Below are 27,646 nucleotides of genomic sequence, written 5' to 3' on the forward strand. Positions count from 1 at the left end.
AAGGCCTCACTGATTCCTGCCTGGGGAAATCCTTTGTTGGGAAGTGTTAGCTGGCCCTGATTGTTTCCTGTCTGGAATTCTCCTGTTTTCTTAATGGTGTTCTTTATTTACTGTCCCGATTTTAGAGTTTTTTTAAATAATGGCATCCAGATTTTGTTCATTTTCATGGTTTCCTCCTTTCTGTTGGAATTGTCCACATGCCTGTGGATTTCAATGGCTTCTCTGTGTAGTCTGACATGGTGGTTGTTAGAGTGGTCCAGCATTTCTGTGTTCTCAAATAGTCAAGTTATATACTGTGTCCAGGTTGGTTCATCAAGTGCTTTGCTATGGTTGACTTCTCAGGATGGATTAGTCTGCAGCGCCTTTCATGTGGCTTGACTTGTGTTTGGGCCATGCTGCATATGTTGGTCCTTACGTAGACTTGTCCATTGCTGCATAATATACGATAGACTCCTGCAGAGGTGAGAGGATCCTTCTTGTCCTTTGCTGAATGTAGCATCTGTTTGATTTTCTTAGTGGGTCTAGTTTGTAGGTTGTGTTCCTTCATCAGCTTCCCTATATGGTCAGTGTACATTATTTTCAAATGTAGATATGGGCATTGGGCAGCATTCCTCTGAATTCATGTGCAGTACAGAGTTTCCCTTGAGAAAGTTAAATATATACTGTATATTAGTTTACACAGAGTACAAGGATCCTGCAATTTGCAGTTGCCCCATTAGCTTGCTTTCCCCCCTCTTCCTCTTGCTACACCCCAGAGGAAATAACAAAGTGACAAATTTGTGCAACTTCTTCGATGCTATGTTGAATTCTAGTAAAATGGTTTTGCAATAGATTTTCCCCGCCCTCCCTTCCTTTGCTAATTTCCATGACATAACAGGAATATTCAGTGAAAAGGGTTGCGTAGGATTGGTTTCCTTTAAAATCAGAACAACATGTACCCTATATACTCATGTATATTGTATAAGGTAAAGGTAAAGGTTTTCCCCTGACGTTAAGTCCAGTCGTGACCGACTCTGAGGGTTGGTGTTCATCTTCATTTCTAAGCTGAAGAGCCAGCGTTGTCTGTAGACACCTCCAAGGTTATGTGGCCGGCATGACTGCATGGAGCGCCGTTACCTTCCCGCTGGAGCAGTACCTATTGATCTACTCACATTTTCATGTTTTCACACCTGCAGCCTGTTAACAGTTAAGATATAGTACTCACATTGACCTATGAATAAGTCAAACCAGTTTTTGGGACCATTTTTTAAAATTAAGATTTCTAGACTTGTATATTGTATAAGTCTAGAAATTTTAATTTAAAAAATTGGTCCCAAAAACTGGTTTGACTTATTCATAGGTCAATGTGAGTACTATACCCTAACTGTTAACAGGCTGCAAGTGTGAGATTTGACCAAAATCATCCAATTAGATGCAACCCGTAGTTTAAAAAGTCATGCTATTTTGTAATATGGTGCAATGTAATTATTACATATTTTGAATAAACTAACACAAATCATTAGTTTTGTGTGTTAACTCAATGGCTTAATCAGATTTCATTCTGCTACGGACTTCTAGTTGTAGATACTACTGATATAGATGAAATTATTTTTAAAAATCATCATTTGATGTTAATTTTTATTAATATATTTGCTATGTGAATTATTAGAAGTTTCTTCAGTTGATAACCACAGAACAGTTGGATAAATTCATTCCATGAGAATCCACCGTTCATCAATATTTATGGGGGGGGGGGGGGAATCCAATTTATGAATGGCGAGTCAAATTTGTTCCAGGGCTATGAAATATCCAGATAGCAGTATCTTTAAGGTTGTTGAGAGTGGTATAATTCAAACAGTTGTAATTGTGTGTGTGTGTGTTTACATGTCACAGTTTACTTTCTGCTTAAACGAGCCTTCCAGGCATTCAAAGCTCTACAAAATCTTGCAAAACCTGTTCATTTAGACACGATGTTGGAAGGAATGCACACACAATGAGCATATTTTATGCCATTGTCGACTGTCATTTTTGGCCTCCTGCCCCAATTTATCCACAAATAACACTAACATTCTTAGATCCATAAAAGATCTCTATGTGCACATCAACTTCCCATCAGTTAAATGATATGGTCTTCTACAAAGTATGGGATAGTCATGCTTTGCTATTCAGGGTTACTGCCCCAAATCACATTATTAAAGTATGCATTCTAGTTTCCATCACACACAGGCTCTTCTTTCAGTTCTCTCATCTTATTTTTAATGATGGGGGATATAAAGCTATCTAAATAAAATCTGCAGGCTAAATGAAATCCCAGTCAAGAGAATTCATCTCAGCCATACACTGTTTTCAAGTTCCATTGTATACAGAGTGCACTCCTGCTGCTGCTGCTGTTTTTATTTAGGTGGGGAACAGAATCTAGCACCCAAACTGAGCTTTTATCTTTTTCTTAACCAGTTGTCACATAGAAAAATAAGTAATCCTAATAGGAACAACAAGCCAAATTAGCTGCTGGTGCTATACTTTGAGAAATGATAACACAGCCCAATAAAACACATTCTTTAGTCCTGTTCCTGGGGTTATTTTGGGCACTGATTGAAAATTTGCATTGGATAGATGGTATCAGCTCTAGTTTCTTAGATAGGATTATCATGATTTTCTATGGGTGAGTAGAGGAAGTCTGATAAATGGCATATGTTCTGTATTTCAAAAACTAGAGCTGGTAGGGGAAAACTGGTGCCATATTTGGAATCAGCAGGTCAGATATACCCTGAAACTGGGCTAACATTTGAGATACCAAAATGTTTGTTGGCCAGGGTAACAGCATTTGGTTTCATTAAATTGGGGAAGCAATTCTGTTCATCAGTGCTGTGATGATAAATGCCCTGCATTATTTCTAATGCAGTCTTTCTCGCTTTTTAAAATCTCTATCCTGACAGCTAAGCCAATATCACTGTGTGGAAAGCTTTGCTGTGTTAATGCATAGTAGTGGGCTTAAAAGACATGCGTTTTTTAAACCATGGAAAGTGTAGTGAGTTTTTTCAATAAAATAAATTGGTGAATTTGGTTTGTTCTGTTTTTCCTGACCCAAATGCCTTTATTCCCTAACTGCTCTGAAGCAAAGGGTGAGTATGTGATTTCAATCAGACTTCTTTCTTTAAAGACAGATGCAGAAAACTAAAACCATGTTGGGGTAGTAAAATGAAATATATAATACCAAATATTATTGTGGGAACTAGAAGGAACTTCGGGAGCCCTGGTGTCACCTCAGGTTAAACCGCTGAGCTGCTGACTGAAAGGTTGGCAGTTTGAATCCAGGGAGCGGGATGAGCTCCTGCTGCTAGCCCCAGCTTCTGCCAACCTAGCAGTTCAAAAACATGCAAATGTGACTAGATCAATAGGTACCGCTCTGGCGGGAAGGTAACGGAGCTTCATGTAGTCACATGATCTTGGCTGTGTCTATGGACAATGCCAGCTCTTCGGCTTAGAAATGGAGATGAGTACCGACCTCCAGAGTCAGGCACAACTGGACTTAATGTCAGGGGAAAACCTTTACTTTGTTAGAAGGAACTTGTTCCTTTGATGTACCATAGATAGACATTGGCATTGCCTGATGCACTGAATGCTGCTCCAGTTCTGTAAAACACACTGTAGAGGAAATCTCCAAGGTGGGAAGGGCAGAGTAAGGCAGCTCAGTCAGCAGATGGTGAGGAGCAGCAGCCACAAGGCCCTTCCTTTTGAGCCCTCTGGTGATCTTCCTGTATCAGAGGACACAGCTGTGTGTGCCACATGGACTTATTCTATTCCTGCAAAATAGCTCACTGCTATCTGGTATTGCAAAATCTGCCATTTCATTATGCATTTCAGCTATCTGAAGAATAGAGAAGAGAGTATAAAAAGTTATTCTCATGCATTAACATGTCTTGCGCTGACCCTGACACGTAATGCAGTTTTAGTTTTGGGCACTTAGCATCTATGGCAAATTGATTCCTCCTGAAGATAGAGATTTGAGATCTTTGGGGGGGGGGTCTTCCTGCATTTTCCCCCTCTAATATACTGGAAACTTTTATTTTTTAAAAGAAGTTCAGAGACTGGCAGGGGGGCTTGAGGGTGTGTGTAAGTGGAGCAAGAGACTGTACTTTCCCCACCCTGAGTTATATAACTGAAACAGAGTGAGATATATATTTATTTCCACAAAATCCTCCTGCGAGCTTGCTACTTAAACGGAGCATGCACCTCTCCTTCTTAAGAGTGTGAAAATATAGTACCTGTAGCTTTAGATCCCACTGTTATGTTTGCATTGATATAATTTTTGCAAATATCTGACTTTTGACTTTTGAAACAAAATATAATAGGTTTCCAGATGCTTTCTGAGGCATATTAATTAAAGAACACAGAAGTCTCACTCTCACCCAGACATGTACACATGGAGGCACCATGCACAAAGGCTGCTCCTGCCTGTTCTGGTTGCTAAGCATTATGAGAAATTGGAATGTACCGTTCCATCAAGCCCACTTGTGATTTCTTTTCTTCTGCCAAAAAAGTAGAGGGAGTGGAGAGAAATAACAAGAGGAATTCTAACCAGTTATGCACAAAATGCATTATTTGCAAGTCTTGAGATTTTTTCAGGAATGGAGCAGGGGGCTTTTGTTGAGTGAGGGACTCTAAGCATGAAGAGAAAACTATTCTACTCTCTGGCCATTATAGGTCCATGTCTCTATAGTCTGAAATAACTGTGTTTTAAACAACTGGCAATAAAAACCAAAATTGAAAAATAAATATTTCAGGCATGCCACATTGATGGTGTATTAAGTACGACCAAAGCAGAGACAAATCCCTATATACATCTCTATGTGTGGGGCTGTAACATCTCTAGTGGGATATTGCCTGTCTGTGTGATGCTTGTGATCTCAAAGCTTTGCAGTAATTTCACACAAAAAAAACCCTAAATGATTTTGCAGGACTGAAATGGTTGGATTTTGGGTTGTAATACTTCAGACTGTATTGGTTTCCCCCTCCATAACCCCCCCTCCTCCCAACACCATAAAGTTAACTAGCACAACAAGGGCTCACTCCACCTCCCAGAATGCCAGAATAACCACCCTGTTTGGTGTCATGTGCAGAGGCATGTGATGGTGCTCCTGCCTGTGCCACAAAGGTAATATCAGAATGAAATCTCGGTATGAGAAGGGATATTCAATTGGCATTCATTTGCAAACAGAGTTACATAGTCAGAAGAAACAGACAATGTGTCCTAGTCTGATCCTCTACCAATTCTGAAACTCACAGCCATAGCATAAATAAATACCATAACAAGGCACAAATATTTATGAATCTTGTTAGGGTATGATTACTATGTTGGTTGGCTCAGGAACATCTCAAACAACCATCTCCAGGCTACTTTCTCTGTTCAGGTAATAAAAATTTCTGGAAAACAGAGGACTGGGTTGGTTTTTTTGTTAGTTGTGTGCCAGGAAAATTGTTTTCCAAGGGGACTCCCAATTTTTGGCTGTTTGAAATACAGTAGAGTCTCACTTATCCAACATAAACGGGCCAGCAGAACGTTGGATAAGCGAATATGTTGGATAATAAGGAAAGATTAAGGAAAAGCCTATTAAACATCAAATTAGGTTATGATTTTACAAATTAAGCACCAAAACATCTTGTTATACAACAAATTTGACAGAAAAAGTAGTTCATTACACAGTAATGCTATGTAGTAATTACTGTATTTACGAATTTAGCACCAAAATAGCACAATGCATTGAAAATATTGACTACAAAAATGCATTGGATAATCCAGAACGTTGGAAGTGTTGGATAAGTGAGACTCTACTGTACCAGCTGTTATCTATCCAGTAGTGCCACTCCAAAGCTAATGTGATTTGAACTGAAATGTACCAACAGTGTGAGGAACAGAGACAGATCAGTCTGAGAAGCTGAGTAACCAGCTCAGATAGACCAGAAGGGAACAACAGAGGTGGAAATTCATAGAATCATAGAGTTAGAAGAATCCTCACAGGCCATCCAGTCCAACCCCCTGCCAAGAAGCAGGAAGATGACATTCAAAGCACCCCCGACAGATGTCCATCCAGCTTCTGCTTAAAAGCCTCCAAAGAAGGAGCCTCCACCACACTCCAGGGCAGAGAGTTCCAGTGCCAAACAGCTCTCACAGTGAGGAGGTTCTTCCTAATGTTCAGGTAGTTTCCTGTAGTTTAAAGCCATTGTTCTGTGTCCTAGTCTCTAGGGCAGCAGCAAACAAACCTGCTCCCTCCTCCCTATGACTTCCCCTCACATATTTATACATGGCTATCATGTCTCCTCTCGGCCTTCTCTTCTGCAGGCTAAACATGCCCTGCTCTTTAAGCCACTCCTCATAGGGCTTGTTCTCCAGACCCTTGATCATTTTAGTCGCCCTCCTCTGGTCACATTCCAGCTTGTCAGCATCTCCCTTCAATTGCGGTGCCCAGAATTGGACACAGTATTCCAGGTGTGGTCTGACCAAGGCAGAATAGAGGGGAAGCATGACTTCCCTGGAGGTTTTATTAGGAAAGTATAATGGGCGCGGCATGATGTAGTGGTTTAAGCTTTGGACTATGATTCTGTACACCAGGGTTCAAATCCGCACTCAGTCATAGAAACCCATTTGGGCAAATCACATTATTTCAGCCTCAGAATAAGGTAAAGGCAAACCCACTCTGAAGCAATCATGCAAGGTCACCCCAAAATTAACTAATAGTGATTTCATAAATGATTGTGCAATTTGACACAGATTTGAGTTGTAATTGTGCAGCATAATTTCAGGAAAATAATGTAACAGAAGGTGTAGCAAGAGTTGAAAAGAGAAATGGTAGGTTGGAAGGGAAAATGACATTACAGATCACCCCCCCCCTCCCTCTCCCTGATGTTAGCAAAGGCACCTGTCAATGGCCTGGAGTTATCTGATGCTCTGTGGATATCCAGCTGCAGCAACAGGGACAGGAAAAGTGAGGATTAAACCAGTTTCCGCTTGGTTGGAGCATCTGGACTCCACCTTGCCACTGTTGTGGGACAGACATGGAGTGTGTGGTTAACTCCTGTGCCAGTCTGAAGAATATCTATTCTGGACTGGTTCCAGATTTTGTGGTACATGTAGATGTTCACTGCCCTTGGAGGCACATTTGTTGAGGTCACAATATCTTGGGGGCTCACTGTCAGCTCTAGCTTCCATGTGAGGACATGAGAGAAGCCTCCCACAGGATGGTGAAACATTCGGGTGTCCCCTGGGCAACGTCCTTCCAGACGGCCAATTCTGGCACATCAGAAGCAACTTGCAGTTTCTCAAGTTGCTCCTGACACAGAAAAAAGAATGTCAGTTGAGTCCAGTATTTTCTTTAATGTTTTTGAATTGTGTTTACTTTGTTTTAAACCATTCTTTGAATCTGTTTTGTGTCTTCATTGTATCTCTTATTTAATATTGGAAACCCCTCAAGACCTATTTTAAACCCAATAAAATAAAGGCAGATTTTTTTATGACATGACTTCAGTTTCACCAGTTTCAGTGACACAGAAATACAAATAATTTAGTCTTATTCCATTCCATTCTGTTTATACTCCTAATAGAAAATTGCAAGCAAGTTGGTTATTGAGATTGTGAGGTCTCACTATAGGATGCTTTTAGGCACCAATAAAATTGAAACACTTCAAAGATGTGTTCAGATGCTGTGTTTTGATAACATTAGTGTAGAAAATCACATTTCTCTTAATGTTAATATAATCCAGTCCATAGTTAATTATAACACAGATTGGCTTTGGCAAGCCGGCTTTTCTTCAGCTGCCCAAGGCAAATCTTGCATTTGTGTTTCTTGCTCCGTGCACTTGACAGCATCCTTGGTGACCTAATTTTAATGCAATGGCAGATTACTCTTCAATAGAGTGAATAATTCATAGCAATAGTAGCACTACCACACTAGCAGTACAATAGATGCTTTTATGCCTGCTTAATTGTGTAGAGAGACAGCATTCTCTGGCATTTTCTACTGAAATAGCAAATCAAGATACGTGTGAAATGAATGATTCTTTCAAATGCAACATATCAGGAGCAGTGAATGAATGGTGTGGAAAAAACTGTAAGGGCTAGTCATCTTTGCTCATATGTGTTTTTTACAGAGTTGTTGCTATTTCTTGAAGATTTGAAAGGATTTGACACTAATGAACAGAACCTAAGCGGCTGAGAGTGTGTGATTTCCCAAGGTGACCCATTGAGTTTTCATGGCCAAGCAGGGTTTCAAACCCTGGTTTCCAGCATTGTAGCCAAATGCTCAAACCAATGCTCTATACTGGCTCTCTTTCTTATATCTACATAAAGAAAACTTTCCCCAGGGATAATTACATACAGTTGGACAGAAAAGAGGCCAAGGAAGAAACCAGGATTGGCATTACTATGCCAAAGCTTTCTGAAAAATGTATAACTCTTGGAATGTTTGCCCAATAATAAACTAAGGCATGTTACATAAACAAACACCAATTAAAAACGTATACTTTTCTCAAACAAATTGGCCAAACTTCCAGTCTCTTAACTAGCCATTGGTCTCACAAAAGCAGGCTACACATTAGATCTTGTACTAATGGAAACAGAAGTGATGATTTTGCGTGACCAGGGATACAATTTTTACTGATTTTCATTCCTCTATGCGCGAACATGTTCAGAAAGCCTGACCCCACTTTCAATTTTATTACTTAATTTTCTGCATTTCTTGTTTACACAAAAAATTGGCACCAAAACAAGAAAGCAGTTGTCTCTTTCATCTTGTGCAAGAGCAAAGAATCTCTTTAAGCTGCATTTTTTAACCTTTGTAAGCTCTCGAGTCTTATGATGATCATGATCATGATCATGATGATAAAGATATCATCTCTTCACATTGGAATGTTTTCTTAGTGGAGTGTCTTAATATCTCTTCTTGTCAAGAATAACACTTTGTGAATATTCTTTGAATGGCAGGAAAGTAGAGAAAGATTTGCCCATAGGTTCTTCGTGATCAAACTGTGTGTGTATGTTTATGTATCTTTAAGCTTCCTGTTGGTTTATGGAGACCCCATGAACTTCATTGGGTTTTCTTAGGCAAGTAACACTGAAAGATTGTCTTGCCAGTTCTTGAAATGGTAAAGGGGGCAATACCTGCACATACCTTCCACAACTGGATGAAAGTTGCACACGTGGATTTGTTTCTCATTTATTGCACCCTTCCTGCACATTTTCCCTAGAGGAAAACACTGCATTTACTTAGCAGTTGATGTAGATCAGGGGTTCTCAAACTGTACTCTGGGGAGCCCTTGGGGCTCCATGGGTGATAATGATGGGCTCTGCATTATCATGGGATTTCTGCTATTATTGCTATTATGATTGTTGTTGTTGTTGGGTTGGACTGTTGGTTAAAATAGTTCTTCATTTTAAATATTGTATTGTTCTTTCCTTTTTTTCCCCACTGTGTGAATTAGTTCACAAACACTCTCCATCCATCTGCCACTTACCCAGCCCATGCCTGATAGATAGATAGATAGATAGATAGATAGATAGATAGATAGATAGATAGATAGAAATTATATATAATATAATATATAAGCATTTCTTGGAGCTCCATGAGAAACTTTTGCTTCAAAAAAGGCTCCACGGCTGAGAAGTTTGAGAACCACTGCTGTAGATTAAGAGGCAAAAAAGGCAAACCTGTAATCAGAATGGTTATGCCCTCTTCCACCTTGAAGTTTATCAATTTTATTCCTTCTGCCCGTTTGCGGCTGCTCAGTTGCAGTGTATTGAAGAAGGTATTTCTGCCATGTGATCGGTAGTAATGGAACAGGTAAATGAGTTATTCTCTCTGCTCACTGAACAATCTTCCAATGAAAGCTAATGTTGTATTCACTTATTAATGGAGTAAAGAATTTGCAGCTTTTTAGATGTTGGATTTGATCATCCAGAGCAGGGCTTCTAAAATCTTTTTCACCCATGGCTTCTTTCTGCCCAATAAATTATTTTATGACCCTTTTCCTCCCATTTTTTTTACATGACCCCACGTAAATCTATATACAGTAGAATCTCACTTATCCAACACTCGCTTATCCAATGTTCTGGATTATCCAATGCATTTTTGTAGTCAATGTTTCCCGTACATCGTGATATTTTGGTGCTAAATTCATAAATATAGTAACTACTACATAGCATTACTGCGTATTGAACTACTTTTTCTGTCAAATTTGTTGTAAGACATGATGTTTTGGTGCTTAATTTGTAAAATCATAACCTAATTTGATGTTTAATAGGCTTCTCCTTAATCTCTCCTTATTATCCAACATATTTGCTTATCCAACATTCTGCCGGCCCGTTTATGTTGGATAAGTGAGACTCTACTGTATTTAAAAATGTAATGTGCGTTTTTCCCTTGGAGTAAACAACAAAACCACTGAACCAAATCACACCAAATTTGGCCACAAAGGACATAATCATCCCATCTATGTCTTTCAATAAAAAACCTTTAAAAAATAAAGTTACAGAGGACAAGGGAGAGCTGTTCTCCCCCTGCTGCCAGTCAAGAGGGTAGGCTCTGCCCCCTTTCAGCCTCGCTCACTTTGTGTCCTAGCAACCCTCTCAGCCACAATGGCTGAGGGTTCACTTAGGCCTCTTCCACACTGCCTATAAAATACAGATTATCTTATTTGAACTGGGTTATATGGTGGTGTAGATTCAAGGCCCTTCTACACAGCTATATAACCCAGAATGCCAAGGCACATAATGCACAGTATCTGCTTTGAACTGGATTATCTTGAGTCCACACTGCCATATAATCCAGTTCAATGTGGATTCATACAGTTGTGTAGAAGGGGCTTCATATAATCCAGTTCAAAGCAAATAATACAAGATTACAAATATAATATATATAAATTACTGTGGTATAATAAAACAGAACAATATAATCTCTAAAGTCAGGACAGTAAATAAAGAACAACACTTTGAAAACAGGGGAATTCCAGACAGGAAACCATCAGGGCCAGCTAACACCTCCCAATAAACTATTCTCCCAGGGAGGAAACAACCAGGCTTTGAAGTTGCAGGGCCATACAATGCTAAACAAGGTGACTAATTACAACATTCATACTTGCTTCCACAAACAAAAACCCACTTATGACTATGTCACAGCAACGTGTTTGAAAAGCAGTGATCTAGAGCAGTGGTTCTCAACCTTTGGTCCACCAAGTGTTTTGGATTTCACCTCCCACAGTTCCTAACAGGTGGTAAGATGGCAGGGATTTCTGGAAGTTGTAGTCCAAAACACCTGGAAGACTAAAGGTTGGAAACCACAGGTCTAGAAGATAATTCTTTGTCCACTTATTTAAAGATGATGGTGAAAGTAATTGTTTCCTGCCTCTCCTCATGATTCAAGGAGAGGTACAACACAGTTAAAACATCCAGATAAAATGCAATACTATAAAATACATATATTTAAATATAATATACAAAGATTAAAACACATTAGCAATAGAATGTAAATTTAGAATTCATAATTTAAAATTGGTTAGGTAAGTCTGCTGGAAGAGAAAGGTCTTTAATTGTATCTGAAATTCTGTCAGCTCATTTAGTTGGAGCTCTTTTGGTAGGTCATTTCAGTCTTGGGGTGGCCAGTGAAAAGGTCATCTGGGTGACAGTTGTCAGTCAGGTTCTGGCTGACTGGAGTAAACACCCCTCAGAGGACCTCAGTGTGTGGGGTGGATTGTACGGGAAAAGGCAACCCTGTAGGTAACCTGGACCAAAACCATGTAGAGCTTTAATAGTCAGAACCAACACTTTGCCCGGAATCTAACTAGTGACCAGTGGAGTGATTTCAGTAGAGGTACAATATGCTAGATCAGTGGTTCTCAACCTGTGGGTCCCAAGGTGTTTTGGCCTACAACTCCAAGAAATCCCAGCCAGTTTACCAGCTATTAGGATTTCTGGTAATTGAAGGCCAAAACATCTGGGGACACACAGGTTGAGAAACACTGGACTAGATGTTTCCGTGACCAATCTGGCTCTCATATTTTGAACTGAAGTTTTTGAACTTAATGCAGAGTAGCCTAATATATAGCATGTTGCAGAAGTCCAACCTTTAGGTTACCAGTGTGTGCAGTACCAACTATATGCCATTATAATACTGCTGAGAGTAACAATTAAACAGTATGATGACATATAGTGACTGAATGTAGGAATTAAAACATATATATATCTTGCTCCAAACTTAATTGTACAACGTAATCTTTGACTACTTGCAGAAGTAGTAGTACAGTAGAGTCTCACTTATCCAACACTCTCTTATCCAACGTTCTGGATTATCCAACGCATTTTTGTAGTCAATGTTTTCAATATATCATGATATTTTGGTGCTAAATTCATAAATACAGTAATTACTACATAGCATTACTGCGTATTGAACTACTTTTTCTGCTAAATTTGTTGTCTAACATGATGTTTTGGTGCTTCATTTGTAAAATCATAACCTAATTTGATGTTTAATAGGCTTTTCCTTAATGCCTCCTTATTATCCAACATATTCACTTATCCAACATTCTGCCGGCCTGTTTATGTTGGATAAGTGAGACTCTGCTGTATATATACTACTTGTGTATAATACAGGGACCACTTGTATGGTTGATGCAGATACATATCCAGCCTTTGTTTTAGCTGACCTCTTCCTAATGTACTCAATTTGTGGCAATAACCATTTGGATAGAATTGGACTCAAGAAAGTTTTGGCATAGTTGTCAACACCAGTAGAACAAGCAATGTCTGTGTCAGAAAGTGAGCTTGACATATTGTCCTGGCAGCACTGTGTAAAAAATAAACCTTGTCTCCACTGAGGTATGGTGGGGGTGGCTGCATTGCATAAATATTTGTGGAGAAAAGAATGCAAGAGTGATCAAATGAAGGAAAAACGGAGAGCCTTCCACACCTACAGCAGCTAGTTTGGTCTCCGATAAGCAGCTGTTTCAGTGATCCTTGTAAGTCACTCACAGCAGATGACGCTGCTGGAGCCAGACTCTGCTGTGAGACCCCCACCCACACACCCCACTCCTCCTTTGCATCTCCCTCGCCATACATTCCCTCTTCTCTCTACTGTAACTTTACCAGGGTGACAGAATCGCTGATGCTTCTCCTGGCAGAAGAGTGAGTCAGACCAGCTAATGACTGAGCACAAGCTGGTAACTGCTGCTCTCACCCCCTCCCTCCCCAGTACTCTTTCTCTCCCCTTTTAAATCAGACACACTAACTAAGCCGGAGCTGGCTGCATAGTACAGAGCAGTACAGCCTGCCGCTCAAATCCTGTGCTGCTTTTATGAGGATCAGCTATAGAAGAGGAACTTTGGGGTTGCGAGCAAGTGTGTTCAGCCTCTTTACTATGAGTGTGAGTCTGTGCATTTAGGTGGGTGCCTTTCACCTTCCCTTCTGCTTAATTTTCAGACTTTGTAGGATTGTTGCATGTTCCTTCCCAATGTTGCAATGTTGGTTGTTCTCCTGTGATGTATGTTTTGTGTCCTCTGTCGCCCAGCTCATAAAGTTATTTCAGAATGTTTCAAATGCAGCCTTGATTCATTATGACATTTTGAAGTCAATAGCTGCAGGGAAGTTGTTAAAAGCATGATAGTGTTGCTACTGTTAAACAGGAAAGTGTGCCTTTTAGATATAATAGTGTTTTTATGCTTTGCATGGGATATTATTGACTGAATTCTGCGATACAAAACATTTAGTAAAAATTATTCTCTTTTTAACGCCGCAGGATCATAGGTCTGGTTAATGTTTTAGGTAATAACTGATGTGTAAGCAAATAAAATATAGACAAATATATTGCTGTGAAAGGGTAAATGTCTTAATGCATTTCCTAGTCAATGGTGTAAAAAAAGGCCTTTTGAGTTACTGAGTTGCTTTTTCATGTTGAAAGCTGTCTAGCTTTATTAAGTAATCCATTTTGCCTGGAAATGCAGGTGCTGTCTGAAGAAGACAAGCAAACCTTTTAAATCTATATGATGGATTATTATTATGTTTATTTATACCCTACTTTTCCTCTCCTCAAGGAGACTCAAACTGGCTACGGTAACCAGGATTGTATTTTTCTCCTTTTCCTTGTTTGTGGCTGCCTTGTTACAATCAATGATGGATGTTTCTGCTTTTTATAGCATTTCCAGATGCCCCTTATTTTAAGGACTATTGTTTAGTTGAAAAGGCTTGTTCATCCCTTTGGAATGTTATGGTCCTCTAAATATAATTGGCAGAGCCTGGTTTCTTTTCTTGCTTTTTTACAAGCCCACAGCACAGATATACATCACAGCACTTTAGTGCCCCTTGACAATCCTGCCATTCTCAGTTGCACACTGATAGATTTGAAAGTGCTTAACAAAATCCTTTGCATTGTTACACATCTTGACCACTATTCTTCTCAAAGTTGACGTTTCCATTCATTTCAGTTGGACTTGAGTGGGAGAACATTTCAGGGGGGTTGTGTGTTCTGCTTGGTTTTAGGGAAAGCACTCTTCCATACTCCATACTTTCTCTAAAAACCTATATGTTTTCCTTTGGGGAAATATTTGAATATATTGTCTATTATCAAATGGAGTTTCTTAATAATCTTCCCAGGAATAATGAGGCTTTCAACGTGCAAGCCGTATTTCTCACTTTGTAATCATAATATTCTTCTTCCAACGTAGCAGTTTGAAAACATGCAGATGTGAGTAGATCAATAGGTACCGCTCTGGCGGGAAGGTAATGGCACTCCATGCAGTTATGCCAGCCACATGACCTTGGAGGTGTCTACGGACAATGCTGGCTCTTTGGCTTAGAAATGGAGATGAGCACCAACCCCCAGACATGACTGGACAATGTCAGGGGAAAACCTTTACCTTTACCTTTAATCATAATATTATTAACTTTTAAATGAACATGCTAACATATTTGAATGGTAGGAATCTTCTATGTGATCATATGCTTGCTGCCTTTTGAAAGTATAGGAGTGACAAGGAAATATAATGTTTGTATTCAGTTTTATCATATTTATTTACTGTATTGTTATAGTGTAATCAAGTCCTATCAAGCCTTGCTGTTTGGTTTGCTATTGTGATACGATATAAGGGCTAATTAATAAAATGTATTACTGATTGTCAAAAAATTATGTGACAGCAGTGGTGATTGTAGCCATTTGTCCAATTACAATTTTAAATTCCAATAGTTGTTTCCATTTCAAGCTGTATATCTTTTTTAAAGCATTTATTTTGCATTGTTTGGTTGCTGCCACACACTAAGAGACCTTAGGAAATAGCAGTTCCAATTAGAAACATTATCATTTGTCTTTGCCCACAGCTAATTGGGATTCAGGAGCAATTCATCCTTTCTAGAGGAACAAAGGCTGGGGTGTGTTCAGTGAAGTTGGCATGGGAAGGGGGAAAAGTTCCTTTTCCACTTAGGGAAACTGCTCAGTGGCAAGTGCCAGACCTTGGTAAGACATAGTGCTAGCTTGGAGGTTCTTGTACTTGCACTGTTCTGATTTACATGCGAGGCTGGCCTTTAAGGAAGGGGTTGATTTCTGGGTCAGATTCAATCCCCTTAATGGTACAGAGAGTAAAAACTTGGCAGCCCTCCTTCTACTTGTACTCCTTCACTTTTCTTTGATGGGAAGGCAAGGGAGGATAGGCCTGACAGGAACACATGAGAAATGGCAACAGCAATAATTGTACAGAACCTACTTATTTCACTCCCATGTTCCTGTCTCCCTGTTCCTATAGATCTCTTCAAGGGCCATGCCTTGAAAAATGCATGACAAGGAGGAAGTTGTGGACACTGTAGCTATTGTTGTTGTGCGCTTTCAATGGTTTCTGACTAAGGTGATCTGATCACAGAGTTATATTAGCAAGATCAGAATATTATAATTCTGTAGTATGAATGGACCCTTGGTCAATATTTTCTAAACAGTCCCCTTACTTCTCATACGACATTGGTAGGAATTGTATATCCCTTCAGATGCTTCTGGACTGTATTTCACAGCAGCCCAATTTAGGATGATCATTGGTGAGATGTTTCTAGGAATTGAAGTCCAACAAACAGCTGCAGGGCAAGATGTTCCCAATCTATAATTCCCTTAAGAGCATTGGTCACAATTCAAGATGGGGAGCTGATTGGACAGGCAGGGAAGCTGGTTGGACAGGCATCTAAACTTTACTTTGAAGAGCGAGAGAGTAAGAGATCTGTTTGTTCTTCTCAAAACCCATTTCGAAAATCAGCAGATGTTGGTAGTGTACCTATTCCACTGGAATAACAATCTGCATTGCTACAGTAGCACTATACATTGAAGTAATGTTTTATTCATCCCGTTCCCTCCCAACTGACAAACACAGTATTCCTTTCTAGTGATCTTGCAACATTATTCTTCTATCCCATTCTGTTCAGAGGCCCTATCCCTAACATTTTTAGTTCTTGCTGAACAAATTCTGAGTTCAGTGCTAACTACAGGCTCTTTAAAGGGCAAAATGAAAAGGAAGTTGAAAAAATATAAACCATCCTATTACAATTGTACAAAAAATATACTGTAGTATTGCCTTTCCACTATCTGCTGCTGCAAGGGACAGAAATATCAGTGACAGCATAAAAGCAGAGCTGTAATCAGCATCATTCATACTTGTTGACAGATCTTCATAATATATCAAGATGAGTGAAGCTGCTAACACAGTGATCATGTACCTGCACCTGTTGTTGCTTCTTGTGGCACTGAGCTCTAAATAAGGAGCAAGGTGATTTTACAAGAGTTAAGCAGAATAGGTGATTGTCACAAGTGATGACTTCTACCCGAGCAGTTCTAGTGATTGGGTTTTTTTTAAAATGTATTATTATACAGAGCTCTCTTACCCATCATTTATTCCAGAATGATGGGTAAGAGAGCTCTGTATAATAATACATTTTGTGGACAGTAGATACAAAGAAGACCCTTTATCTGTAAGCAGTTTGGTGTTATTTTCATTTGCCAGGCTAAGCCATTCTGTTTGCAAGATAGACCTCCCTATGTTTATGAGCATTCAACCGTCAAAAAGTACCAGCTGAAAATAGACAATGTGGAAAATGAATGGAGTAGCACCCTCTGAAATGCAAAGCATTCCTCGAAGTAGACTGACTGGGAAGTGCAGTAACTCCGCTGAAGCAATCTTAATGACAGCCTCAAGTCATTTTCACTCAGTGAAGTGCAGAAAAAAAATCAAGAAATCTCTAGGATTTTCTCTTAAGTTCATTCAGTTTCATTAGCGCAATATGCACCATCTTTTTATTTAAAAATTCCAGCCTAATACCAGCTAAAATCAGTATTTTCCTGAAAATACCAACACATTATTGTAGTCTATATAGCTTTCATCTAACCAGAAAGGCTTTGGTTCAATATAATGCAAGATGCAACAACAAAAGTGCTCTGTAAAATGCATCCCAAAAAGGAGGCACGTTATCTAACCTTCTTGTACATAGAGGAGATATGTGCATTTGACCTTCCCCAGAGTGTGGAAAGCCATTGGGAAAGAGCAATTACATGCAAAACATGGGAAGCAGGAAAAGGATTAAGTTACTTTCCTTCTCAATTCCTGATTGCTCCCACCCAAAAATTAAACTTCCACATAAAGGCCCTTTGTCGATGTGCGTTTGCATGTTCATGAACATGGACAAATCTGTTACATATGAACATGAACATGGACTGAGCATCCAGTTAGCCTGCATGAATATTAAATGCAAGACAATGATCTTCCCATTGTTCTCCTCCTGTCTTCTTCTCCACTCTTATTGTCCAGAAGAACACTTCTGTACAGTCCAACTTTCATTTTCCACACACAGTTGTTTCCTCTGCTTTGAACAAAATATATTTAAGATGTGAGCTACTGTACACATTTGATTTGGTCACACAGGAATGTCTACTTGGATAGAATTGAAGGAACATGGAATCTGTCTTGTATGAACCAGCAATGAGTAGACCCACTGAATTAATCCAGTTGTATGTGAATGTAGGATGTCCTCCTAACAAAGAGTCCAGGATAGTGAATAGCAACGATAGACATGTTCTCATAAGCTTTGTAGTCATGTGGTTCCATGTCCCAGTTTCATTATAATATATACCCATTGTGTATTTGTAGGTTTAGGTATAACAGTAAAGCATGGGTAGAGGAAGCTAAGGATGGCATAGTTGCATGTTATTTGGCTACATCATGCAAGCATCATTTGGAGATTTTCATAGGCACACTAAGTATGATACAGTGTGTGATAATCCTGGATTTGGGTTTATCATTGACCTACAGTGCAATGTGAATGCAAACAAATATGGGAAAACTTAATTTTGACTTCGCCAGCAAAGCTTCCCTCGCTCCAACTTTCTTTGTCTCTCTTTTGAAACCATCCTCCAGCCCTAGATGCAAGAATAAGTACCTGGAAGATTATATAGCACAGCAAGGCATTTGAGCCTGTGATTTGAATCAAGCTTTTTCATCTTACCAAATTGTTCAGAAGTCTCCAGAATTCAGGGGAAAGAGGGAAATAACCCTTTGGGTGAGGAAATTTGTGTGTAGCCCTTAAGATATATAGGGATATACATGTTGAATGCTTCCTGCTGTTTCACTGTAATACATTTTTTGTTTTTACTTTATGTCCAACACTTAAATCCCATCTATTTTCCTGAGAAACCAATCTTTGGGTCTCACTGCCTACCAAAAAGCAGCTGGCCCCAAACTTCATGATTTGTAAAGGCCAGGCTCCTGGGAGTCTTTGAGCCAAGGCAATATGGGAAAAATATCTTGGATAATTGCTTTTGCTGTATGTCTAACATGCATTCAAATTGTTAAAACTAATACAGTGAAGAATACCTGCTGTTATTAACAAGCTCCATTTATGAATTCTTTCTTGTAGCATCTGAACTCCCCAGTGGTAGCTGAGTTGAAATTTTGCTGATGGAGAGACATGTCTTAATAGTTTCCCTTGTTTTTGTATACTTTTAAGCAAAGAGAACACTGACTTTTTCTAATGCAATATATGTCATCTTTGGGCAGTAATGCTCTTCTATGTTGGATAAAAAAGAACAGTTGCAGTCAGGGCCGGTTAAGCCACGGCCTCGGGCGCACGCCGCTAGGGGTCGCTGTCGACGCCTCGACAGCGCCCCGTAGCGCCGCCGCTGCCGCCGCGCCACCGCGCCGCACAGCAAAGTGCTGGGAGGCGGGGCCAGGGCACGCTGGGCGGGAGGCGGGGCACCGCCCTGACGGTGCCCCGCCTCCCGCCCAGTGAGCACAGCTCAGATCGGACATGTCGCCCTAAATTGCTGGGGAAGGCCAGCCAGGCCACAAGGCCAGCTAGACCAGGGCGCACTGGGCAGGAGGTGGGACACCGTCAGGGCAGTGCCCCGCCTCCCGCCCAGTGTGCCCTGGCCCCACCTCCCATGCTGCGTGGGAGGCGGGGTCAGGGCGAGTAGCGCGGGAGGTGGGACCAGGGTTGGGACCTCCGCTGCAGTCTGGCCAGCTGGAAAAGGCCAGACGGGCGAGGGTGAGTAGCGCGGGAAGCGGGGCCAACCCTGGCCCCGCCTCCCGTGCTACTAGCCCTGACCCCGCCTCCCACGCTGCGTGGGAGGCGGAGCCAGGGGACGCTGGGCGGGAGGCGGGGCCAGGGCGCGGGAGGCAGGGCCCGCCGGTGCCGCAGGAGGCGGGGCCATGTGCCTCCCGTGACACATGGCCACGCCTCCCACTGCGCCGGCGGGGGGGGCACTTTTCCCCACCCCCGCTTAATATTTTAAATTTTCTCCGGCCGGCCCTGGTTGCAGTGCAAGAGGATAAATGGCCAAAAGTTTGATATCAGAAATACTATTTCTACCTAACCAGTGGCCAACAGTTGAATGTTCTTGGACTTATAGTCAATGAGCTTCAAGTTGCTTTTTTCGAATCAAGAAATTTCTAGAGAACATTAGAAAGAGAAACAGCCAAGTTAGGATTTATTCACAAATCCCAATCTATCAGCAACATTTGGGTCCTCATATCTGCTTAGATACCTAAAAATTGTCCTCAGACCATTCCATCAAGGTAATTTTCTTAACTATGTTTTCACATATTTCTTGGGCACTGACTTGGGTACTGCTTAGGCAGCCTTAAGTATCAGTTTTCTTCAGAATTACTTCAAGTACTGACTTTTTAGTATTGTTTGTAATTCCAATTTGCGTGTCATTCTGCATTTGAAGACATGGATTAATATATATAAAAGATTGTACTGAAATCAGTCTCAAGGGTGGGGCTTCATTTCTTTACTCTTCTCTTTCCATTTTATATTAGAATGTGAGAAATAGAGCACTACTACGCTTAATCTTTTGGAAAAAATGAAGTGATTGAAACTTACTTTTGAGTCAGCATACTTAATTCTAAACAACTCCTTAATTTTCTTTGGACACAGAGTAAGATTCTTGTGTCCTTTCTCTCTTTTTCCTTTCTTTCCCCTTTTCACCTAAACAAAAATTGTGATGTAGCCCACCACTTGTATTTGTAATGAATATTCTGGTATTTAAATAAACCCAGGTATGATTTAAAGGGGCTAAATGAGGAACATACATGGTGTATCGGTTCAGGTTAGTGTGATTTCGGATATTTGAATTCGTTCATATTCAAAATTAGCATGACATCGAAATAGTTCTAAAGTACAATATCATCCCAATATGTGTGGGCAATACATTGTGCATATCTGAAGTCATGGATAATAGCAAACCTTGTATTTTGACTATATTTAAGCCAGGTGCCCACTACAGAATTGCCTCTCTGGAGGATCAAGAGAGGCTCATAAACACTCGTGTGGGGAGGGGGGTGTTAGAGTGTAGGTAAGTGATATTTTGGATATGAAATCATGGCTGTATGGCCATGTTCCAGAAGCATTCTCTCCCTACATTTTGCCCACATCTATGGCAGGCATCCTCAGAGGTTGTGAGATCTGTTGGAAACTAGGCAAGCGGGGTTTATATATCTGTGGAATGTTCAGGGTGGGAGAAAGAACTCTTGTTTGCCTGAGGCAAGTGTGAATATTGCAATTGGCCACCTGTTATGATTGAGCCTCATGGCTCTGTTACTGACAGACGTGGGCGTAAGACTCCTCGGGAGTCAGATACTCTCGAGGAGCGAGAGAGAAAAAGACTGCGAGACATATTTGCAGCACCATCTGACGAAGAATCTTTCGAAGGGTTTACGGAGAGAATGGAGGAGGGGCTGGTTAGCTCAGAGGAGGATGAGATGGATTGGACTCGGGTAAGGGAGGAATTGGGTGCCACTGGCCATGATGGGACAGAAGATGAATGGGGACCTTCAGGATTAGACCCATGGCTTAGCTGGAGGGATGGGACGGGATCCACAGCTGGAGATGCTGTTGGGCGTAGTCAGAGGTGTTCCAGCTCTGACGAGGAAAGTGATGAGGAAACGCCCGGGTTAAGGAGGACAGCTGACAGTGATGAAGATTTGTAACTGGCATAAAATGGGGCTTGGGAGCAATTGCAAATTGCGTCGGGCAAGGTAATCTGGGCAAACGCTTGGGATCCGTGTGTGTGTGGGACGCTTCCCTGAAGACTTGTGTGCTTTCCTGTGCTGAGACGTAAGTTGATTGGAATCCAAGGTCAGACGGCGGGAGGGATTGTGTGGGCATTTGTTTGTGCAAACCTGTGCTTACTCTTATTAGCTTGACCTTCCGTCGTCTTTCTGACGGACGCCATCTCCTGCTTTGAGAACCCGGACTGAACTGACCACGGCTTGTCTTCCCCCCTTCTTGGACTTGGAAAAACTACAAACGTCTGCTTCTGGCTTTGATCTACGGAACGGAACTGGTCTACTCTACTTCTGCAATCCTTGGCTGAATTGCTCGTGTTGGAGATCCTGTCTACTGTGTGTGTGTGGGAGCGACGCAAGTTACTCTAAGCACAGTGCTGGCAGCAGAGAGGAATCTGCTGCCAATTAGTTGCATTCTTTGTATCTTTTGTTCCTTGGCTTTTGTTCTGTTAATACCTAGGCTGAAGCAAGCAGTTTGTTTTTACCCGGATTAAACTCCGGTTTAATCCGGTTTATCTTTTGAACATTTACTTTTGTCCCTTTTTGCTACTAAAGGCAAAAACTGCCTGGCCCTTGTGTTTTTACGGGCATTTTTGAGTTCTGTAATCTAATAAACTCTGTTACTTTGAATCTTGTGGCGTTCTGTCTTTGACAGATTGCCCGACGCCCATAAAAAGTTTATTGCAGCAATAAACCCGTCAGGAAGACGATGGATGAGTTAAGAGCCAAAGTAGACCAATTGCAAACGGCCTTTACCGTAAGCCAAACAGCTTTTGTTGTGAAAGGACATGTTTTGACTCCTGAACGCTTTGACGGAACCAGGTGCAAGTTGCCAACCTTTTTGGCACAAGTGGAGCTTTATTTTTCACAGCTCAGTGTTCATGCTTTTCCTACTGACACTAGTAAGGTGGCTTTTATTTTGAGTTTGTTGACCGGTCCCGCAGGACAATGGGCCACTAATTTAATTTTGGGAAATGACCCAGTCAAGGACAATTTGAATAATTTCAAAAAGTTGTTAACTGATACTTTTGGGGATCCTCTCCGCACGGAGAACGCTGGGTGGGCTCTGTATCGGTTGAAACAGGGAAAGGGGACTGTTTTGGGTTACTTAAATAAGTTTAACCTGTATCGCCACCAGCTGGATTGGGGGGAAAATGCATTCATGCTTTTATTTACTGCCGGGTTAAGTGATATGCTCCAGGATGAATTAGCACGCTTGGAGCCGGCTGAAAGCTGGGACGCCTTAGTAGCTAAGGTGCTGCGTTTAGACGCAAGGTTCGAGGCTCGTAAACACTCAAAAGCAATGTGTGCGCCACCCATGCATGTAACCAGGGCACCTGTGGTGATGGGGGAAGAGCCCATGGAGTTTGGGGTCTTTAAAAAACTGTCTACAGAGGAAAAGAGCCGTAGGAGGCAGCTGGGCTTGTGTTTGTACTGTGGGAATGCTGGGCATTTTGCCAAAAATTGTAATGTGAAACCTTCCCAGCTTTCGGGAAAAGGCCAGCCCTAGTGCGACGTGAGTCCAACGCACTAGGGCTCCTCAAGCAGTCAACTGAGGGGAGGAAGCATGTTTTCGTACCCATTACATTATCTGTTGGGGGAAGGGAACTTGTTTCTACTCTGGCACTGCTGGACTCAGGAGCTACGGTCTCCTATATAGATATTGAGTTTGCTAAGAAGCATGGCATTCCTAGAGTGCGCAAGGCATGCGACGTGTGGGTGGAGGGAGCAGATGGGAGACTGCTGGAGACTGGGGTGGTTAACCAGGAAACCTCAGCAGTAACGTGGGAGGTGCAGGGAGTAACGGGAACGTTTGTGTGGGATATTACGAGCTTGCCTAGATATGATGTGATCCTGGGGATGGATTGGCTAGCTGTAGTAAACCCACAAGTGGATTGGGCAACACGTAAAGTGATCTTAAAGAGGCAGGATTGTTGCACTTTAAACGTTACTCATGCTGATATGGAGGGAGTGCCTGCTGAGTATGGGGAGTTCTCTGATGTATTTTGTAAAAGAGAAGCGGACAAATTACCACCGCACAGGCCATATGATTGCGCCATCAAGCTGGCAGAAGGTGCGAAACTGCCAGCAGGGAGGCTGTATGCCTTGACTGTACCGGAAAGGCAAGCTTTGCGGGAGTTTTTAGATGAAAATTTAGCCAAGGGGTTTATTCGCCCATCTAGTTCTCCAACTGCGGCACCAGTATTCTTTGTAGCCAAAAAGACTGGGGAACTTAGGTTGGTCTGCGACTATCGGATCCTAAACAAATACACCATTCGGGATAGGTACCCGCTCCCTTTAATCTCGGAACTGTTATCAAGGGTGCAAGGGGCTAAGGTCTTTACCAAGCTTGACCTGCGGGGGGCCTATAACTTAATCCGTATACGGGAAGGGGATGAATGGAAGACGGCATTTAACACGTGTTTCGGATGCCACGAGTTCCGAGTCATGCCTTTTGGGCTTTGTAATGCTCCTGCGGTCTTCCAGAGGTTCATGAACGATGTGTTCAGGGACCTAATTGACCAATTTTTAGTGATTTATTTGGATGATATCTTGATTTTTTCTAAGGACGAGAAAGAACATCGTCAACATGTCAAGCAGGTTCTGCACCGACTGCGGGCTAATGGGCTTTTCGCCAAGGCTTCCAAATGCGTCTTTCATGTGCCTGAAGTGGAGTTCCTAGGTCATGTAGTGTCAGGTAGGGAACTTAAAATGGACCCACATAAGGTTGACGCCGTCAACTCATGGCAGGAGCTGAAAACTAAGAAGGATGTACAAAGGTTCTTAGGTTTCGCTAATTACTACCGGGAGTTTATTCCGAATTTTGCAAAGCTCACGGTACCTTTGACGCAGCTTCTGCGCAAGAAACAGCCATTTGTGTGGGGGCGGGAAGCTCACGAGGCGTTTCTACAACTTAAGTCTAGTTTTCAATCGGACAACATACTAACCCATCCTGATGTTGACAAACCGTTCGTGGTAGAAGCGGACGCTTCTAGCTACGCGTTGGGGGCTGTATTGTCTCAGAAGGACTCCTCAGGGACCTTGCGTCCCTGTGGATTTTACTCGCGGCAACTAACACCCTTCGAGCAGAACTATACCATATGGGAGAAGGAGTTGTTGGCGATTAAGGTGGCGTTTGAGGTGTGGCGGCACTGGCTTGAAGGGGCACGGCACCAGATCGTGGTCAGATCTGATCACAAGAACTTAGAGCACTTGCAAACAGCAAAGAAGTTAAACCAGCGTCAAATCCGATGGGCTTTGTTTTTCTCCAGGTTTAACTTCAAGGTGCAGTTCGTAGAGGGGAAGGCAAACTTGCGGGCCGATGCTTTATCCCGCAAGCCGGAGTTTAAGACCAATGAGCAGGTTGTATGTCAGACCATCTTGCCTACTGCCTCTCTGTGTGTTGTAGATAATGAGCTCGGGTTACATGACCAGATCCTTGCGGCTCAGAGGGATGATGTGTGGACACAGGAGCAACTGATGCTGCTCTCAGCAGGTAACCGTACCATACTGCCGCATCTACAAGATCAAGACGGAGTATTGGTACGCAGGGGGCAGGTCTACGTACCAGTGGGGGCCCTCAGGTTGGAGGTGATTAGAGCCCACCATGACGAACCCATGGCTGGGCACTTTGGCAGATTCAAGACCGTGCAGCTCATTACCAGGAGCTATTGGTGGCCAAAGATGCGGCAAGACATTCTGCGCTTTTGTGACAGCTGCGCCGTTTGCCAGCAGAGTAAGACGCCTGTTGGGCGCCCTAGAGGGTTGTTGTCGTCTTTACCTGTTCCGGACAGGCCATGGCAAATCATTTCCATGGATTTCATTTCAGATTTGCCTAAGTCTGGGGGTTATACTTGTATTTGGGTGGTGGTGGATTTATTTAGTAAACTGGCTCATTTTATTCCTTGTTCAACCATTCCGGCGGCCCCTACGTTGGCCTTACTATTTACTAAGCACATCTATCGTTTGCACGGAGCACCCGAGGTGATTATTTCAGATAGGGCTCCGCAATTTGTGTCACGCTTTTGGAAACATTTCCATGAGTGTTTGGGGACTAAGTTAAACGTTTCTTCAGCTTTCCATCCGCAAACGGATGGACAGTCGGAACGGGTTAATGGGCTCTTAGAGCAATATCTGCGTTGTTTTTGTTTAGACCAACCCACGGCTTGGGTGAAGTGGCTACCGGTGGCGGAATTTGCTTACAACAATGCGGTGCACACATCTAGTCAGCATACGCCGTTTGAGCTAACTTATGGTTTTCACCCACGGGGAGGTGTGGCGCCGTCGACCAATGTGGTCTCTTCGGACCCTGTGTACCGCTCTACGGAAATGGCTGCATTGCATGATGTTGCCCGTCGCTTACTGCTGGAAGCTAAGGCAACGCAGAAGACTCAGGCTGACCGCCACAGGCAGGCAGGGGAGGAGTTGGAAGAAGGGGATTTGGTGTGGTTATCTTCCAAACATATTAAACAGGCTGGGGGAAAGTTTGCGCCTCGGTATTTGGGTCCCTTTCCTATCGTTAAAAAGATTTCTTCCGTTGCGTTTCGTTTGCGTTTACCGTCTAGTTTAAAGGTCCATCCAGTCTTTCATCGTTCACTGTTGAAACTTGATACCTCTAGTCGTCGTGGTGCTATAGCGGAGGGTATCACTGCCACTTCTCCGCCATCGGGGGAGGAGGCCTTTGTGAGAGGGGATAGTGTTATGATTGAGCCTCATGGCTCTGTTACTGACAGACGTGGGCGTAAGACTCCTCGGGAGTCAGATACTCTCGAGGAGCGAGAGAGAAAAAGACTGCGAGACATATTTGCAGCACCATCTGACGAAGAATCTTTCGAAGGGTTTACGGAGAGAATGGAGGAGGGGCTGGTTAGCTCAGAGGAGGATGAGATGGATTGGACTCGGGTAAGGGAGGAATTGGGTGCCACTGGCCATGATGGGACAGAAGATGAATGGGGACCTTCAGGATTAGACCCATGGCTTAGCTGGAGGGATGGGACGGGATCCACAGCTGGAGATGCTGTTGGGCGTAGTCAGAGGTGTTCCAGCTCTGACGAGGAAAGTGATGAGGAAACGCCCGGGTTAAGGAGGACAGCTGACAGTGATGAAGATTTGTAACTGGCATAAAATGGGGCTTGGGAGCAATTGCAAATTGCGTCGGGCAAGGTAATCTGGGCAAACGCTTGGGATCCGTGTGTGTGTGGGACGCTTCCCTGAAGACTTGTGTGCTTTCCTGTGCTGAGACGTAAGTTGATTGGAATCCAAGGTCAGACGGCGGGAGGGATTGTGTGGGCATTTGTTTGTGCAAACCTGTGCTTACTCTTATTAGCTTGACCTTCCGTCGTCTTTCTGACGGACGCCATCTCCTGCTTTGAGAACCCGGACTGAACTGACCACGGCTTGTCTTCCCCCCTTCTTGGACTTGGAAAAACTACAAACGTCTGCTTCTGGCTTTGATCTACGGAACGGAACTGGTCTACTCTACTTCTGCAATCCTTGGCTGAATTGCTCGTGTTGGAGATCCTGTCTACTGTGTGTGTGTGGGAGCGACGCAAGTTACTCTAAGCACAGTGCTGGCAGCAGAGAGGAATCTGCTGCCAATTAGTTGCATTCTTTGTATCTTTTGTTCCTTGGCTTTTGTTCTGTTAATACCTAGGCTGAAGCAAGCAGTTTGTTTTTACCCGGATTAAACTCCGGTTTAATCCGGTTTATCTTTTGAACATTTACTTTTGTCCCTTTTTGCTACTAAAGGCAAAAACTGCCTGGCCCTTGTGTTTTTACGGGCATTTTTGAGTTCTGTAATCTAATAAACTCTGTTACTTTGAATCTTGTGGCGTTCTGTCTTTGACACCACCTTGATTAGCATTGAATAGCTTTGCAGCTTCAAAGCCTGGCTGCTTCCTGCTTGGGGGAATCCTTTGTTGTGAAGTGTTAACTGGCCCTGATTGTTTCTTGTCTGGAATTCCCCTGTCTTCTCAGTGTTGTTCTTTATTTACTGTCCTGATTTTAGAGTTTTTTTAAAAAAATACTGGTAGCCAGATTTTGTTCATTTTCATGATTTCCTCCTTTCTGTTGAAATTATCCACATGCTTGTGGATTTCAA

The 27,646-nt window shown here is 42.3% G+C and overlaps 1 protein-coding gene across 7 annotated transcripts in view; it reads left to right on the forward strand.

Moving 5' to 3' along the window:
- The window catches only part of ripor2 (RHO family interacting cell polarization regulator 2), a 151,771-nt gene that overhangs the window by 61,211 nt on the left and 62,914 nt on the right, over positions 1-27,646 (forward strand). Inside the window, exon 1 of one of the 7 annotated variants that reach the window (XM_062980641.1) lies at positions 13,223-13,359. The exons of 4 other annotated variants lie outside the window; for them this stretch is intronic. In XM_062980641.1, coding sequence (XP_062836711.1) covers positions 13,317-13,359 — 43 coding nt within the window. In that variant the 5' untranslated portion in view covers positions 13,223-13,316. Of the gene's footprint in view, positions 1-13,222; positions 13,404-27,646 lie in introns of those variants that run through there. 2 more of the 7 variants (XM_008108782.3, XM_008108783.3) reach the window with 2 other exon arrangements.

Source organism: Anolis carolinensis, chromosome 4, assembly GCF_035594765.1.
Source record: "Anolis carolinensis isolate JA03-04 chromosome 4, rAnoCar3.1.pri, whole genome shotgun sequence".
NCBI classification, from domain to species: domain Eukaryota; kingdom Metazoa; phylum Chordata; class Lepidosauria; order Squamata; family Dactyloidae; genus Anolis; species Anolis carolinensis.